This window comes from Cyclopterus lumpus, chromosome 15 (genome assembly GCF_009769545.1).
Source record: "Cyclopterus lumpus isolate fCycLum1 chromosome 15, fCycLum1.pri, whole genome shotgun sequence".
Taxonomy (NCBI): Eukaryota; Metazoa; Chordata; class Actinopteri; order Perciformes; family Cyclopteridae; genus Cyclopterus; species Cyclopterus lumpus.
Genome location: NC_046980.1, coordinates 8,550,345 through 8,567,100, shown reverse-complemented (window position 1 = coordinate 8,567,100; position 16,756 = coordinate 8,550,345). Strand labels below are relative to the sequence as shown.

The window sequence follows — 16,756 nt, the reverse complement described above, 5'->3', positions numbered from 1 at the left end:
TAATTCCCTCTAAATGCAGTTGTTTATAATGGTCGGAGCTTTTGACATTGTGCACTTCTGGTTTATATCATTTTCTATGTATAGAGAGATAATATATATATATATATATATATATATATGAATGTATCAATAAAAATAAATATTTTTTCACATTTATTCTGCTAAACACAGTTTATGGTTCTACTTTCTTTCTTACTTTCGGTAAAACAAGAGCGACTGTTGCAGAAAAGGTTGCTGTGGTCGAGGTACTAACAGCTGTCATACTCATGCTGCAAAGAGCTGCATCATGCTTTTTAAAAAGGTTACAAGTAGTTCACACTTGGTCACCAAAGACTTAGTCCTAACGCAACAGCTTCTCCAATGTGTATTCACTGTTACGGTCCTTTTAGAGGTCTCATGTCTGTTTTGTTTTTTTATACCTTTGGTATCACGAAAGATGACCATCGATGCTGCAGCCCTAGAACATTGTAGTACCAGTCCGTGCCACTAGTAGGAGGGGAACATGTCTACTGTGGAATGAGAAGAAAACATTTCTGAAACAGTCAAAGTAATTGGAAACAACAAAATGCTTGTCCACACAAACCGTGGACACTCAATCGTCAGCATATCAATAATAACAAGGCAAAAGTCATTAACAAAATATAGGACAAGTGTTTAAAGATGGACATGAAATTGAATAGAAGCAGCCCAAGTTTGTTAAAGTTAAAGGGTTTCGTCAGTACGCCAGGGATGACTCGCGGGATGGATGGGTCAGTGTTGTTGATGGTCCCTTACGTGGGATATCTTTAGCTATGTTTTTGTTCTTCTTTTTAACGTTGAGGGAAACCCTTTTGAGACGAGGAGACAAAGGTGCAGGTGTGTACCCTCCTCTTCTTTGGGAATGACGCTCTCTTCAGAGCACAGAGATATGTTGGTGTGCATGTCTGGGAGCCTACTAAATCTGCTGCTTCATGCATGTTTTGGTCTGCTTCATCAGGACACGTGGACTTACTGTGTGTGTTTAGAGGTCAGTCACCACTAGTCGTCCCCCCCCCCACCCACCCCCCTAAAAGCTGCCTTTTTCTTAGCGTCCCACACTGATGTTGCAGGTCTTGCAGCTGGGGTCCTTCTTGGCATTTACTGTGGACATGCTCATCAGCTGGTGCCCGCTGATCTCAGCCACCGTGCCCACCGCCAGGTCTACTTGCTCCGTGTAGATCACCTCCAGGATGACGTCCTGGGCGTGGTGAAACACCAGACTGCCGTCGCCCTTTTCATCCTGCTTGCAGGTGAGGAACCGGTTGTCGGTGATGTCTAGCGCAGGAAGCCTCTGCTTACAGAACTCGTCCCCCGTGGAGCCCTTTGGCGCCAGGACCAGGATGACATAGTGGTAGGCCGTATACATGCAGTAGAAGTCTCCGAAGTAAAGGTTGCTGTCGGGGCTGAAGAGCGTGTCAGCCCGAACCTCGAAGCGATGGCGGCCGTAAGGGGAGTCCTGCGGAGGCTTGCCCGTGTTGAACTCGGTGTTGCAGCTGAAGTAAATGCCCTCCAGCTTGCCACTGATGGGTGAGCCGTGGCTGCCGCTGTTGTCTTTCACCGCCTGCAGCATCCGGTTCTCCTGCGTCTCCCTGGAGTTTAGAAAATAAGAATGAAATTGACTGTGAACAAATGGCACACCATCAGTAACACATCTGTGTTCTCCCTCAGACGATCAAAGTCATTTTGGAGATGGCAGAAAGCAGGGGCATCCCTTGTGAAAGTAATATTCCTCGTATGAGACAGTACGACACATGGCGTAAGAGCTGATTAAATGTGTACGATGCAGTCAGAGCCTGACACAATCAACAAGATGTAACATACAGTATCTAGTTTCAATATTTCTGGAACAATAATTACATTTGCTTCGTCCAGGAACCTCGTGAGAGAACATTGCTTAATTGAAAAACTAAACTAAAACAATTCTCCGTCAGCATGACAAACTTCTGGGAAACAAAAGCAGCTCTCAGAAAACAAATGAATAGATTCAAAGCATTCAAAGCGATGACTAATTCGGTGGCAGCTGCATATTTTTTTTCACAGAGTAAATCTGAGCTTCAAAGCTCCAATTATGAATTGTAATTGGAGCTGCTATCCCTCCAGAGTTTGTCATTATAGCCTTAATTGATGCTTTGTTGTGGGCATTATGGAATTAGTCTGTTCCCAACCCAGGGCACTGGGGCAGAGGCCTCATTAAGTGGTAATGCCAGTACCGTTATTGCCCACATGGTGGTGCAGTTTAACGGAAGTGCTCTTATTTTATTCAGCCAAAGAGAGAAGTCTATCCAGATGATGTCATGTTATAAAGATCCAGCAAGAGTGCTCACAAGCTGTGGCTTTAGTACAGAAACAATGTGCTTTGTCAGGCGTAGAGCATGGAGAGAGGATATGAAGAGAAAAGACGGCACTGTTACAGGAGAAGGACCCTTGCACCAAACTAGACAAAATCAAAAATACATTATAACTGAACAATGCTTCATATAAAACAGCTACTACAGAGATATTCATTTTCTCCCCGAACTGTCACGCAATTCTGTGTTCTCTATCATTAAAAATATTAACTAAAGTAACTAGTATGTCATAGAAATGTCCAAAACATGTCATGGTATATAGTATGTCATACAAATTAAAATTCTGTAAAAAATTGTCAATGTTGTATTTGATAAAAAAATGTAATGGAAAAACATTATGGTATTTATGAATATGTCATAAAAAATGTAATGAAAAATTAGTCATGCCATGAAAATATAAAAAGTGTAATGAAACACATTTCATAGTTTGAATTGTACAGTATGTAATAAAATGAAAAGTATGTGGTAAAAACATCCTAAAAATATAAAAGAATGACATTGTATATAGTATGTGATAAAATGTCATAATAATGGCATACATTTTTTTTTTTCATAAAATAGAATGTCATGAATAAAGTCATATTATAGTAGGCCATAAAAACGTTTTCCAGACATACTACTCTCATTAAAAATGTCATAATATACTTGCTGAATTCTGTATTTTTTGTACTCTGTGTTTTGAGGATGTTTTTGCATGAATCAAATCATGATTCCCTGGATTATTATTTATTATTAGGTAGCTGGCTGCTACACGAGTTCCTCTCACGTGTACGGATTAGAGGAATTAGTCACAGCGTTGTGAAGCTGCCCCCTTCAACTGAATCTCGTTTTTTTTCCTGGATTTCTCTCGATGGAAATTCATACAAAATGACAGTCATTATGTTGTTTGCAGAATAACTTTTGTACTATTGTGACGGCCCACGAGCCGGGTATAACAACTATCATCATCACAGAATCTTTACAGCAGTATATTAACAATAAATGTTGTGTAACCTACGCTAAAAGGTCATATTAATGTCATATAGCATCACAAGGTTTTAAGATAAGTAAATGCACCAGATGCCGACATTGTGAATGTGAATTTGTCGTGGTGTTCAAAGAAATGTTAATAAGCAACTATTTCTTTCAAAGTAAAAAACGTTATACAATTTTTTTTTTGTGACACTTACAATAAAAATAAGACTACGTTACACATCATTCTACAGACCCGAAAGGTGAAAATCAATGTGTTTTCAGGAAAGCTAGCCACAGGGGCAACGTATGAAATCAGCAAAACACAGTCATAGTTAGTGATGTTTTAAAGAGCAAAGACATCGGAGGGAGACGAGTAAAGCAATGCAGAAACATATCCAAACAAGAACAAACATAAAAATGAAACCATAGAAAACACTACTTGTCAGTAATAAGTGTGGGACGCCTACCTGGCACGGTCAAAGTACTCTTTATTCTGGTTCCTGTAGAAGACGGAGAAACGCAGCATCCGGCCGGCGATGACCTCGGCCTTTTGCAACAGCTGGTTTAGATGCACTGGGGAGTAATCTGGAAAACAGACGCAGCGCGGAGAAAATGACTTTAGGGTCATCAGGAGGATCAGAAGTGTTCAAATGTCATTAGTAGGAATTAAATTATTTAATTACAATGACCAGGAGTGAGTCCTGGAATATGAACCGTTCATATTTTAGCAACGTCTCTTTTTACTCACCACCATGTAAGCAGGACTGACAAAAAGGGGTGTGGATTTACTCCAAATATTATAATACAGTTCATAATGATCTAGGCACTTTTCCCCCCCATTCCAATTTTCCTTTTTAAGCACTCAAACACACTGACAAGGACAATTTGGGGAACATGGCCTTCTCGTTCATAAACGATGAAGAAACAAAAATGAAAGAAGATTTAAGAAGATTATGATGTTTTTTTTTCCACCTTTAGCCTATTTTTTAAGTTGAGGCTTGTTCTGTTGACAATGAGACATAGTTGAATAAATGCTAGTTCAACAATTCAACTGAGGATTTCACAGGAATGGGAGGTCTTAGCAGCAGCAGCATCTATAGCCTGCTTGAGATGCAGAGGCTCAGCAACATCATTAAGCATCCTCCATCAATTTATCTTACTGCACCTTAATCCCACACACTCTTCCACTGATTGTTCTCCTTCCTCCCATCTCAACTGGTGCTCCTCATCCCTTTCCCCTCCCCCACTCTAAGCCACTCACTAGCGATATTGAACTGGGTGACCTCAGCATCAGAACATATACAGCACAGCTCCCCTCCTTCCTTTAATCCTTCCTTTATCTCACCCTCCCCTCCTCCATCTCTCCATCCATCTTTCCCTTCACTCCCTCATATTGTGCTCTATCCTGATTACCTCTGTAGCTCAAATATAGGCAAACATAAGTAAATAAAAGTTATCACTTGATGTCACGAATCCTGCATGAATGGTACTGTAAGATGCATTTGACTCACCCGCAGTGCAGAATTCAATGATCTCGCTCCACTCGGAGATGGCGTAGTCCCCGTCCGTCTGTTTTGAAGCCGTCTGGACCGCCACGGTGTACTCGGTGCGTGGGCTCAGGAACCAGTGACCTCGAACCGTCATGGGCAGGGGCACTGCCTTGGCTACCAGTTTGGTAGGAACATCCTTGAAGGAGGGAGGATGAGATGGGGGAAAAAAGGAGGCGAAGGATGACAGGACATTGGTCAGGAAGAGATACTCCAGTTATGCATTTATTTCCGACACCAGCAGGGATTTGCAGACACCTGTTTGTAAACATAAACATGCACACATTTAATGCAAACGTCCGGTAGCTGTCTTTTTCTTTATGGATGTACACTATTTACCCCCCCCTCCCCAGCCTCAGTGGGCCTTAGCAGCTCATTGATTGGACAAGGCGCCCCTGCCTAGCAACAGAGTCAATCCATTCAGCCACCAACACTGTTGCTGCACACTTAAAATCAAAATACTAGTATGGGGTCAGTAGCTAGGAAGAGGAGAAGCGACTGCAGTCGCCCTGCTGCTGCTGAAATTACTCTGAGTGCTATTAGTGCCTATTAGAGCAACTTTGAAAGAAGAAAAAACGAAAAGAAAATGTATGTCTTAACAAAGTTCACCTTGAGGTAAAAATATGCTGCACCTGTGTTACATGTTTCAGCCTCAAAGTAATCGTTTTAGGTTTCACACGGATCGTCATACCTCCAGAAAGCATCACAATCACTAATATGTAATTACAGTTATAGCCACAAAGGGACAAATGTCATTCACTGCCAGTTCACTAAGTAGTCACGGCAACACACAGAAGAAATAACACAAGTGGAGATTGTATGTCAAGAACATAAACTTGAACCCTGAATGATAGCTTTACTTTAAGAAACCTGGTTTCCTTACAATTTGCATTACGTATAGATGCACATTACCTATAAATACTTCAATAGATTATACTGGTATAATAGATATCTAAAAAGTAGATCTATAGGCTCTTCATGCAGGTTTTAAAAAAAACGACCTCCAGGAAAACTGTACAGTCGGACTTAAAATGTATCAGATTACTTATTGTTCTCAGTTTGTCTACTCCTGCTATTTTGTAGCACAAAACATCTTATTCTTGACACATGTCTTCTGTGTTTATGAAACGCCGCATATTTCATGCAGACAACAACAACAACACGAGGCCTTTTGTGGAGTCGTCGCTCAAGCGCTGCCTTTAAAAGACGTTCATCTGCGCTGATTGCGGCGTTACCTTGTGTTTGAACTTGTTTGAGTTCTTGTTCTCCTTCTTGTTCAGGTCGATGAAGTAGTGGGTGATGCGCTCCTTGCTGCGTGGCTCCATGTCCCAGCAGATCTTGAAGGAGTCGCAGGTGATGTTGCTGATCTTGATGTTCTGAGGAACGGGGAGCTCCTCCAACTCGGAGATCGTGCCGTCCTGGGATTTACTACCTGTGGAGTAAAAAAAAAAACATTGAGCAATGTCGATACAGTCAATGTCTATTTGATGATATATATCAAAATAAAATGATATGGTTCATATTTTGCTTTTCACGTCTGTAGATATTATGTAAAATGTACACAATATCAGTTTAGAATCGTTGCTCGTAAGCAGTGAGACATTTATCAATGATTGTCAATCACATTTCTATGATCTGAGAAACTGGATTAAAACAGAAACGCATACAGTTTGAATAACGTATGTTGGCCGAGCTTCATACAGCTCTCAGAAATATGATGTGCTTCCCTTTGTCCAACTTCATACTTCTGCAGTTTCTCAGTAATTATTCCAGACAGCACGAACAGTAGTTTGTGACTCTGGGCACACACACACACACACACACACACACACACACACACACACACACACACAAACACACACACACACACACACACACACGACTGCCAGCGTTACTGACTACCATATATGTTGCCATGGAAACACATCAGCTTGCCATGGAAACACATCATCCCCACAAAAAAAACCACACACACACACATGCGCACCTCCCTAAATATTTCAAACACTAGATTAAATCTCATCTCAGAAGCAATGGATCCATTTAGAATCAGCATACGATATAACACACTGCAGGCGATACACATGAGCCTGCAGCAATACCATTTCAAATTCTGCTGAATGTCATAGACCTTCAGCAGCATTTAATTAAGTTTGATCATTTATTCATCTATTTTTGCCTATTGCAACATCGTTTCCAGCAAATAAGTTGGTGAATCTTACATTTCTCTGAGTGAGGAACACATCATGAAGCAAAAGTCTACAACCCAAAGTGCACACTGAGACCAGTGAAAATGTCAAAACATGGCTGAATGAGAGCTTTGTAGAATTAGGATGAATATAGACCTTGCGACACACTTGGGGACGCCCACTTGGCATGGCAACAATAGGTTTTCTGTGTGTTCTCTGGGGTATAAACACGAGAGCGAGTAAAATACAAGAATTTGGGAGTAAGGCACAACACGGCTGGACTCTATAGTGAGTAAACAATGGCAGAGGCGGCAGAGCATGTACCATCCATCTCCACTCATCAGCTGAGAGAGGGAGGCATAAAAGAGTTATCCCAAAACTGGGCTGTGAGGACTCTCTTGTCTCGCCTCCACACAACACGCCAACAGAGAAGCATTTGTAGGTTGATTCATTTTAGGAAAATCAGAAGGTAGTTCCTACACAGACAGAGTGTGTGTGTGTGTGTGTGTGTTCAGATGACGAAGTGACTAAAAGAAACATCCAAAAGAGATAAATGCCCCTTCTATACCACCAGATCAGACAATAATACCCCCATGCTTACTTTTCTCCTTATCCCTAGTTCCTAATTACCACTAACTGATTACCAAAAATAATTAACTCAACAACTGAAAGAAAGACTTCCAATTGGTCCATGCTTGGATCGTACCAGATCTGTGATGAACAGACACAAACTCTTTTGGATTTCTTTAATAGAAATCTTCAAACTACAGTCATTCCTTGAATTTAAACAGCGGACTCACTGCACATGACACAAACTCTTGACTCCTTTAGTGGTGACTGGCGGTCGGGGAGTCCCGTGTGTGTTAACTGTAACCAGGCCAGCAGTTACATCCTCAGCCAGACAGCACGATGCTTGGCTCTCATACCTAATGCGGGCATTCCTAAACCTCTCTGCTGTGATTCACTAGTGAAAACATCTCGTCCTGCTGCTGGTGCACATTTAAAGCCCATCTCATTATACTTTACCCCGCTGAGCAGATAAGTTTGGCTCAGACTGAGAGCAGACATAACAGAGCAGAGCTCTACGGACCAGACAGTGATGTCAGCACCAGAGACTTTCTGTTGCTGACCTTTAACAAAAAAAATTAAAATATTGTTGTCATTCATCTGCATCAGGAAAAGACAAAATATACAGTCAAACGAAGTGAAATATTGCCATGGAATTATTTAGCAAGTTCTCAGAAATGCCAAAGAATAGTTCTTTCACAAATGATGAGTAATCATGCAAAGTGTACTTCAAATGTGGACAATAATGCAGAGGTGTTGGTCTAATTTCCCCAGTATAAAAAGATTCAGCAGCTATTTTATGCATATTGAGTTATCACAAGAATTTATTATTGATTATAGATCATAAAACATGTCACTCATTCTATCCCAAAATCAGTGTACAACACATTATTAATAGTAAACAAAAAACAAACTTTCGGGATGCACCAATCCAACTTTTTCAGGCTCGATACCTGACCTTTGAATATCGATACAACAGTGTTTAATTAATAATCTGCACTGTGTGGAAGTGACTGAGATCTTTCTTTCATGCCCCAAAGGAACATCAAGCTTAAACTATTTATGACTTCTCTAAAACAAAATGTAACAAATAAATACGTATAAATGTACAAAATTATTTATCACACAACAGTAATTTGGCAAAGAATCCATAAAAATAAAAGAATTACAATTCAAGCATGCATTTTTTTTTAATACAGCAACAAAACTTAAACAGGAATTACAATTCCAGTATTTAACATATATAGTGAACAATTTAATGGAATAGATTGGCCTCATTGTCTCCATTACCCAATCCAGCTATTTGAGTCAGTCATGGCACAATATTCAATATTGGTGCATCCATAGCAAACACAACCTGCTAACTCAGTTGTTGCGCTGAGCCTGAAGAATAGTAGCTTCTTTAAATGTTTTTAAATGTGTCAACAACACTGATATTTCTCCTCTGACCCCATGCAGGCTTTGGCCTCCGTGCCTCTTTGTGGCCTCGGTGCTGATTTGGCTCCGGTTTCCTCTAATGCTCTCCTAATTAACCTGCAAAGGCATTGCACCGACACAGCAGAGCTTTACAAATGCAGTCAGATATTGCTTACATAATACTCTTATGGCTACAACTAAAAACTAAAAACGTGCTCTGAAAGCTTAACGGTTTACTGGGCAAAAATCTAAGGAAATGCTCACGAGATGGACAGAAATCTCCAACCACCACTGTTCACTGTTCTAAATGTGTTTTTTTTAAATGGCAAAGAAATATAAAACATGAAATCACTAACAAACTAGATAGAGCCAACATAATAACACATACGAAAACATTGATATATAGAATTTCCTAAATCTTGTTGGCTGTAAATATGAATTTGAATACACTTCTGAACACAATGTGGACTAGCTAGCTTTGCCTAGCGCAGTGCTAAGCTGCACTCTGAATCCTCTGGGACTCAACCCAAGATGAAAGATGGAAGAGGGGGAAACAAATCAGGATGAAGGTCAGGCAGTAAGGGAAAGGCAAACCCTTTACAATCTCACACGGGAGACTTAAACCCTCAGCCGGACTTAGATTTATAGCATAGTTTTGTAGCCCATAGAATTCAGCTCTCGCTACTTGCACCAGGGTTGCTACTGTAGCTAATATTAATTTTGTTGAATTATAACGTTATCATTGAAGCCATTATATTGTTATGAACGTGTCTTAGCATTTATTGCACTGTATAATAGTCTACTTGTGGTTCCTAGAGTCCAAACAAGTATAATGGGAGCCAGAGCCTTCAGTTATCAAGCTCCTCTTTTATGGAACCAGCTTCCACTTTCAGTCCGGGGGGCGGACACAGTCACCACATTTAAGAATAGACTTTAGTGCTTATAGTTAGGGATGAATCAGGTTTGCCCTGGTCCAGCCCCTTGATATGCTGCTATAGGGCTATAGGCTGCTGGGGGACGTTTTAGGATACACTGAGCTCCTCTCCTCTCTCCTCTTCTGGACAAATTCACGTGTCTTCATTGCACATTACTAACTCTACTTCTTCCCCGGAGTCTTTGTGCCTTCTCGCCTCACAGTGTCCATTGGACCTGGCTGTGTCTGGAGCAGGTCCTGGCTCCTGGCTCCTGCCCCCTGACTCCTTGCCGCTGCTTCCTGCATCCTGCATCCTGCCCCTGGCCTCCTTCCTCATTGGCCCTGCCTCCTTCTTTGTTCCTCCTGCCACATTGGCCTTGCCTCCTTTGCAATGCCTCCTGCATAATGGTCCGGACTCCTGCCTCCTGCGATGGCGCTGCTGATGCCCCTCTTCTCTACCTCCTTCTGTTTACATGGGTTGTGGTTGTCTGGATCGTTATCCATGCCTACAACTCATTATTCATAATTTCTGTCATATTCATTGAATGTATTGTAACTCTGTAACGCTGTTCATTCTGTACACGTGACATCTATTTCTTCTGTCCATCCGGGGAGAGGGATCCTCCTCTGTTGCTCTCATGAAGTTTTTTTCCCTATTTTCCCAGAGAAAGTTTTTTTTCAGTTTTTTGGGAGTTTTTCCTTCCTGATCCGATGTCGTATTTGTACAGATTTGTAATTTGGGATTTCGGGCTATACAAAATAAACTGAATTGAATAATACTGCTTTGCAGGAGGCGGAGTGTTTCCCCATCACGATTAAGCTAAATGAGAGGCCTTACTTCGGAGCTTAGGAGCAGTGATTACACACTTGCAGAGGGTTCAAGATGACACAGGATATATGCAAAAGATGAAAAGCCTTCTCTGATGAATCTGCTAAGCCCTATCAAATGTCCTTTGTTGGGTATTGGCCTCTGTATGTAGTCGAATATCACAGAGCGGAATAGCAAAAGATGCAGAAGGATCAATAAAAATCTCGTTAACATGCTTACGCAGAGCCATCCTAATGGCTCTCTGTGGTTGCATTTGTTCCACTCACACCTGGCTTGATACTGCGACTCACTTGTGATCTGATTTCCATTCAGGCCACCTGCATAATGAAAATGTACTCTCTCTCTCTCTCAGTGGCAGTTGGTAATAAAAAGGGTCCACCGTGTGAGACTCTGATGCTCCATTTGAAGGTCTGCAAAACTTTTGGTCAAGGTTAATGTTGAGAATTGAGTATTGTTGGTGGATTATGGTGGTGCTGGTCATTTCTGACTGCACGAGGGGGCACTCGCTTCAGACAGTCGAGCCTCCTACTTTTTAGATTGCAGTGTTGGGTCTAACGTTTAACTGTAGACATGAGCAGTGCAGCAGACACTCACAAGACATCGATGATCGCAGACCTTTGAAAATCAGGCCTTTGTTCATCTCAATGCACAAGCCAGACGGAGGCGGAGCCTAAAAAATGCTGGTTTACACTTACAGTGGTCTAGCCCCTGAACAGCAAAAGAAAAGAAAACGCTTTAATAACACATCCTTTAGAGATTAAGTGACTTGATCCCTATTCTTACAAATTAACTAAATAGAGAAGACCTTGACGGAGGATGGATCCGTTTTTTCTAAACCTTTCCAAAACCAGAATGAGTCATCGTTTTTTTTCTCATTTGCATAGAATTTGCATTCCTTAACAACAGGCTGATGTAAATTCCTTCAATAAGATGTTCTATTGGCAGTAAAAGGCTTGAAAATAATCTTGTACAGAAGGATTTCTATATAACCGCAGAAAGTCAGGCACTGAAAAAAAAAATACAAAAAGGAAAATTAGCATTAATGTTTGAAGTGGATTTTGAGAGCCCGACTACTCGGAAATCAATCTCAAACCGTGTTCAGAACTATGTAGCACAGTAGAGTCAGATGCAAGTAAATATATTACGCAGCCGATAAGTGGCTGCGTAACATGTACATGCAACCCTTGCCAACACAGTCATGGTACACAACTGCTCATACTGAACATCGGCCAAACCAAAAGGCCCACTTACTCAGACAATCCTGTACGTCACAAGGCCAACCGTCCTGCTGCCATGTTGGAGCCGAGGGGATGAGCGCGACACGAGTTGCCACAGGAGTTACTATTCTGTAGAGTCTACAACAACCATGCTAGCAGCTCTGTGAGACTGTACTTGGGACACAGAGGTGCTTTGAGTTAATTTACAAAAGTTGGAAAAGGAAGAACATTGACCTGATGATGGCACTACATTAAAAAAGTGATTGGTTGAGATATTTCAGTCTGGATCAAAGTGGTGGACTGACCGACACGCCGACGTTGCCATCCATAGAGCCGCATTGCTGTGGCTAATAAAAAAACAAAACCTTTTTAAATGTCTGAAATGCAGCACACTTGGCCCCTTCACAGTCATGTCTCCCACTGCCTGTTAAATCTTGCAAAATGTCTTCTCGGGGTGTTAAAATGAAAATCCTTTTGTTCAAGTGTTTCGGCACTGCATTCAAGCAAACAATGCCATTGTCGAGTAGTTGGCAGGCTCGACACAGAGGGATCTTTTCCTCCACTTGACACAATAACTGGTGAAGTTAAGGTACATTTAGGAGATGGTTTCCCATCCGTCGGTCTATCCGTCTATCGTGGGCACACGCACTTCCAACTGAGGCTGTCCCAGATAGAGCAGCAGTATTTCAGGCAGAGGCATTTCCGGCCGTGCAGACACAGTACTTGGTTGCAGCCATCCATCATGAAATTAATTATGTCAGCAGGCACGGCACAAAGGCCCTGCAAGACATGCAATGTGTACTTCATAATACACAACACTATAAGTACGCATTAACTGTGGATATAAAATCAAAATGGTCGTCAGAGTCCACCTTGCAGAGCTTGGGGGCAAATTTGTAGCCAGTCGTGGAGGCCCTCTGTACACCAGCAGAAGAGACTTCTGTAAATGTACCACAACTTATCGCTCTTAGCAAAACATGCACTACCGCACAGGTATTCATGTCCTAACCACATCACTAAACTGAGCCGTTAAAGGCTGCAGCACTAACACAGGGGACACACAAAGACAACTTGTATCCCACCATTTCTTTGTCCATTGAAAAGCTCAAACAGTCCTCAGTGTGCACCAGTGTGTGAGAGCGCTCTCTCCTTCAGATAGTAGGCCCATTGAAGCTGCATGCATTTCCGTTTGCTAGGTCAGCATAGGCACATAAGCCTCTCATGCTGACAATTAAATATTAATGGATTTAGGAGATACATTTAGAAAGCTATGAGGGGAAACTGAAATGAACACCGTCCTTGGGAAAACATACGTCTTGACCAGCTGATGAAACAGTATATTTCCAAGAATGCTACAAATGGGCTATGCAGTCATCTACATGGGGTGTGGCAGGGGAAGTGTAAACTAGACAGTACATCTGGAGGTCATCTTGAGAGAGAAACTGCGACATCAAAATTCAGGGGTTGGTCAGAATAACAGAGACACTCATACAATCCAAACAACACTACACAGCATTCTCAACACAATTTGACCTCACGATTTTAGAAACTGCTCTGCTATACAACATGCATCAATTGTCCTGCATAAAGTGCACAGAAGGTGGATGTTGGAACAATGTTGCTCCATAAACAGAGAGGATGTGGGTGTCTCAAGGACACAGGCACACTATTTACACTGGGCAGTCCACTTGATACATAGGAAAGTGGCTGCTGTGCTGCAAATACCAGTAAACCTGCAGCAGAGGATGCACACAGCTGGCACGGGATCCATTTCGAGAAGTCCAGCCCCAGCCTACATCCACCATTATTAAAATTACAGCTTTAGAATCAGGCCAACAAAGCACTGAGAGGATATAAACAGCATCCTGCTGTATTACATTATGAGCAGCAGATCTGGCAGATGAGAATGTGGCGTGGTACAATGACTGCACTGTGTTCAGATGCTGGGGGGTCCTTTGGAGGCTCAATGAAGACACACCAGTGACTCCACCAATGCACTAACTGGCCGATCCAAATGCAGAAGAAAGAAAATCTGGTATAGCTATAAAAGAAAGAGTGACATTAATTCAGCTGTGAAAAGGTGTGATCTCATTGTATTGCTAGATGCGACTTAATCTACAATCTTAATTAAAAGGGGATCTCTGTAGCCGTGCATCAGATGTGTAATCAGTTGAGTGTAATTACACTGATGGGTGTGCAGGGCTGTGCCGCCAGTGCACACACGTGGGTGCAGCCATGTTTGAGCCTCTCATTCTCTCCTGATGATGACTTGCTTTTTTTGCTCCCCACCATAAAATGCACACCTGCTCGTGTAAAAACTGTTCATTATAAAACTAGTTTATAGATTGTCTCTTATATGAGATACAACTATGAGTTTGATGGTATTTATTCCCCAAAAACTTTTGAATTAAGAGAAGTAAACCAGACCCCCATGGTATTTTGTAATGACAAAATGTGATGCACTGAGTGCAGACAAATCTAATAAATGAAATCTAAATCATGGTAACTCCCTGAGATAAAGACAAGAAGCAGCAGTTAAAGGCGGGGTGGCTCCCGGTCTCTGTCCATGTCTGTGGTGCTGAAATAAAGACACTCATCACTTGCCATTGTTCCCTCCTGTGCACGTTCAGTTTGCATTATTCCTTTCGAGCAGTCCTTTCTCCTATAAATGAACAAAACCGTGTTGCCACTGTTGAGACACTCAGTTATTCTACACACGCAGAGGCGCACCATCCCTCCATCCAGGGAACCGGTGGAGCAACCAGCCCCTGTAGGCTACTCCTTGCAAACACACAATAAGGGTCCATGCAGCTGAAACCAATGACAAAACACACTGTCTACATTCCAGCGGCTCGGAAATGACCAATAGGGCCCAAAGCACCGACATTATGCACACACACACACACACACACACACACACACACACACACACACACACACACACACACACACACACACACACACACACACACACTTACCATCCCGCTCGCATAACTGTAAGGCGTCCAAGCTCAGGTCCTTCATCATCCCCTCGCAGGGACTTAATGGACTGGTGATGTTGTGCGCCATGGCTGGTACCTCCATCTCTGCAGAAGAGCCTGGGTGATGCTACCGGGGAATGTGCCGTTAAATATCGTGCACGGGACTTGCACAACAGCAGGCTGTCAAGGAAAGAGGGGAAAAAAAGAGCCGGCTTCCAGTCAGTCCCTTGCTCGTTCCGTCGCGCACTCCTCTCCTCTCCTCTCCTCTCCTCTCCTCTCCTCCTGGGTGGTGCGGCTAGTGGCGCGTCAGCGGACTCGTCACGGGCACGAACGGCACAAGCCACCAGTTCGGTCTTGCAACGTGGGGCACGGCAGCTACTGCAGAGATACGATTACATGTGTGGACCTCTCTTTTCTTTTTTTTCCTCTTCCTTTTTCATATACGCCCCACGTGCACGCAAGCGCGTCTGTGCCTTCGGAGCCACAAGTGTGCGCGTGCGTGTGGTTGTGTGCGCGTATGTGTGTGTGTGTGTTACTCCGGCTGAACATGAATACTTTAGCGGATTAGTACAAAGACGTTCCGCAAATGTAATGGCTTCTTATGTAACCCGATCAGCCCGGTGTCCCCCCCCCCCCCGTTTAGGGCTCCATCTAAACCGGCCACAGTCTCCAGTTCTTTCCTATTTCGTCATCCCAACAATGGTCTCTCACATGTCCTTATTTGGTGACGTGCCCCCTCTCGCAGGAGCGCAGGTGCAAACGGACCAGACGATAATGAGCCTCCGACATATTGCGCGACATAATGAATTACTTGGCTCCGCTTTTCCATCTTATGCATTATAATGACACCCAACACAATGCAAAACCCTGCCAGTTCATAGCCAGAACATCATGCTTCACGCTTGGCTGCTGTGTGTATTTGTTTATAATTATCTCCCCTGCTAGACCCTCTTTATCAGTGGCTCCCAGGAGCAGCATTGCCAGGACATACAAAGGTCAAGTGCAAGGGCAAATTGTGGCTAAATGAACAACAACGGCTGCAGTCGTCTCTCAAAACACCATCGAGCCATGCTGAAATCCTTATGATCGTGCATTCTTATATTTCCTACAGAAGCACGGTTTCCTCTCTATCCAGGGGAGCATCAATGAGGCAATGTCACTTTCTGTTTGTTTTTGTCTCCGTCGTCGGTACACGGCGCCCTGAGGCGACAGAGTGCTTATCTATTCAACGGGCAACCAATTCTGCAGCCGCGCCTCTGGGACCCCTGAGTCATGCTTTTTTTTTCTAAAGTGACGCACTGTGGGCTCCACTGCATGCGAATCATTGGAGGGAAGCCACCCAAACTCATCTCTGTTTGAGGCACGCTGACACATCAGCATCATAATCGTCTCTGGAGTTACAGACAAGGGGGGAGAGGGAGCATTACACAACAGCAACGTGACCCTTTTTATACTCCAAATTCTCATTTTTAGATATCATTCTCATGCACATTGGAGGATTTACAAAATGGGGTTACAGTGGGAAGGCAGGCAAATTAAAATCGTGGTAAGCTCATAATCACTGTGGCCGTGAGATTCAGTAAGAAACATATTAGACACACCAACGACGTGCCTGCATTTATTCCACACTCGTATTATTAAGTGAAACATTGCATCTGGCTCAGATTTCCTGCCTGGGAAATAGAACTCATTAGAAGTGAAGGTCAGCATGCAGATCACTGCCTGCAAACAGAGCCATCTGTGCCGGAGGGGAAGATGCTGCTAGATTCAGTATCAA

At 42.8% G+C, this 16,756-nt stretch overlaps 1 protein-coding gene across 1 annotated transcript; it reads right to left on the bottom strand.

Moving 5' to 3' along the window:
- Positions 1-81: 81 nt before the first annotated feature.
- On the bottom strand, positions 82-15,509 carry LOC117743906 (phytanoyl-CoA hydroxylase-interacting protein-like). Its single transcript, XM_034551869.1, has 5 exons — positions 14,977-15,509; positions 6,103-6,299; positions 4,832-5,006; positions 3,788-3,905; positions 82-1,607 (listed from the first exon to the last, which is right to left on the bottom strand). The coding sequence occupies exons 1-5, from the start codon at positions 15,080-15,082 to the stop codon at positions 1,064-1,066; spliced, it is 1,140 nt and encodes a 379-aa protein (XP_034407760.1). The 5' UTR covers positions 15,083-15,509; the 3' UTR covers positions 82-1,063.
- Positions 15,510-16,756: the final 1,247 nt, after the last annotated feature.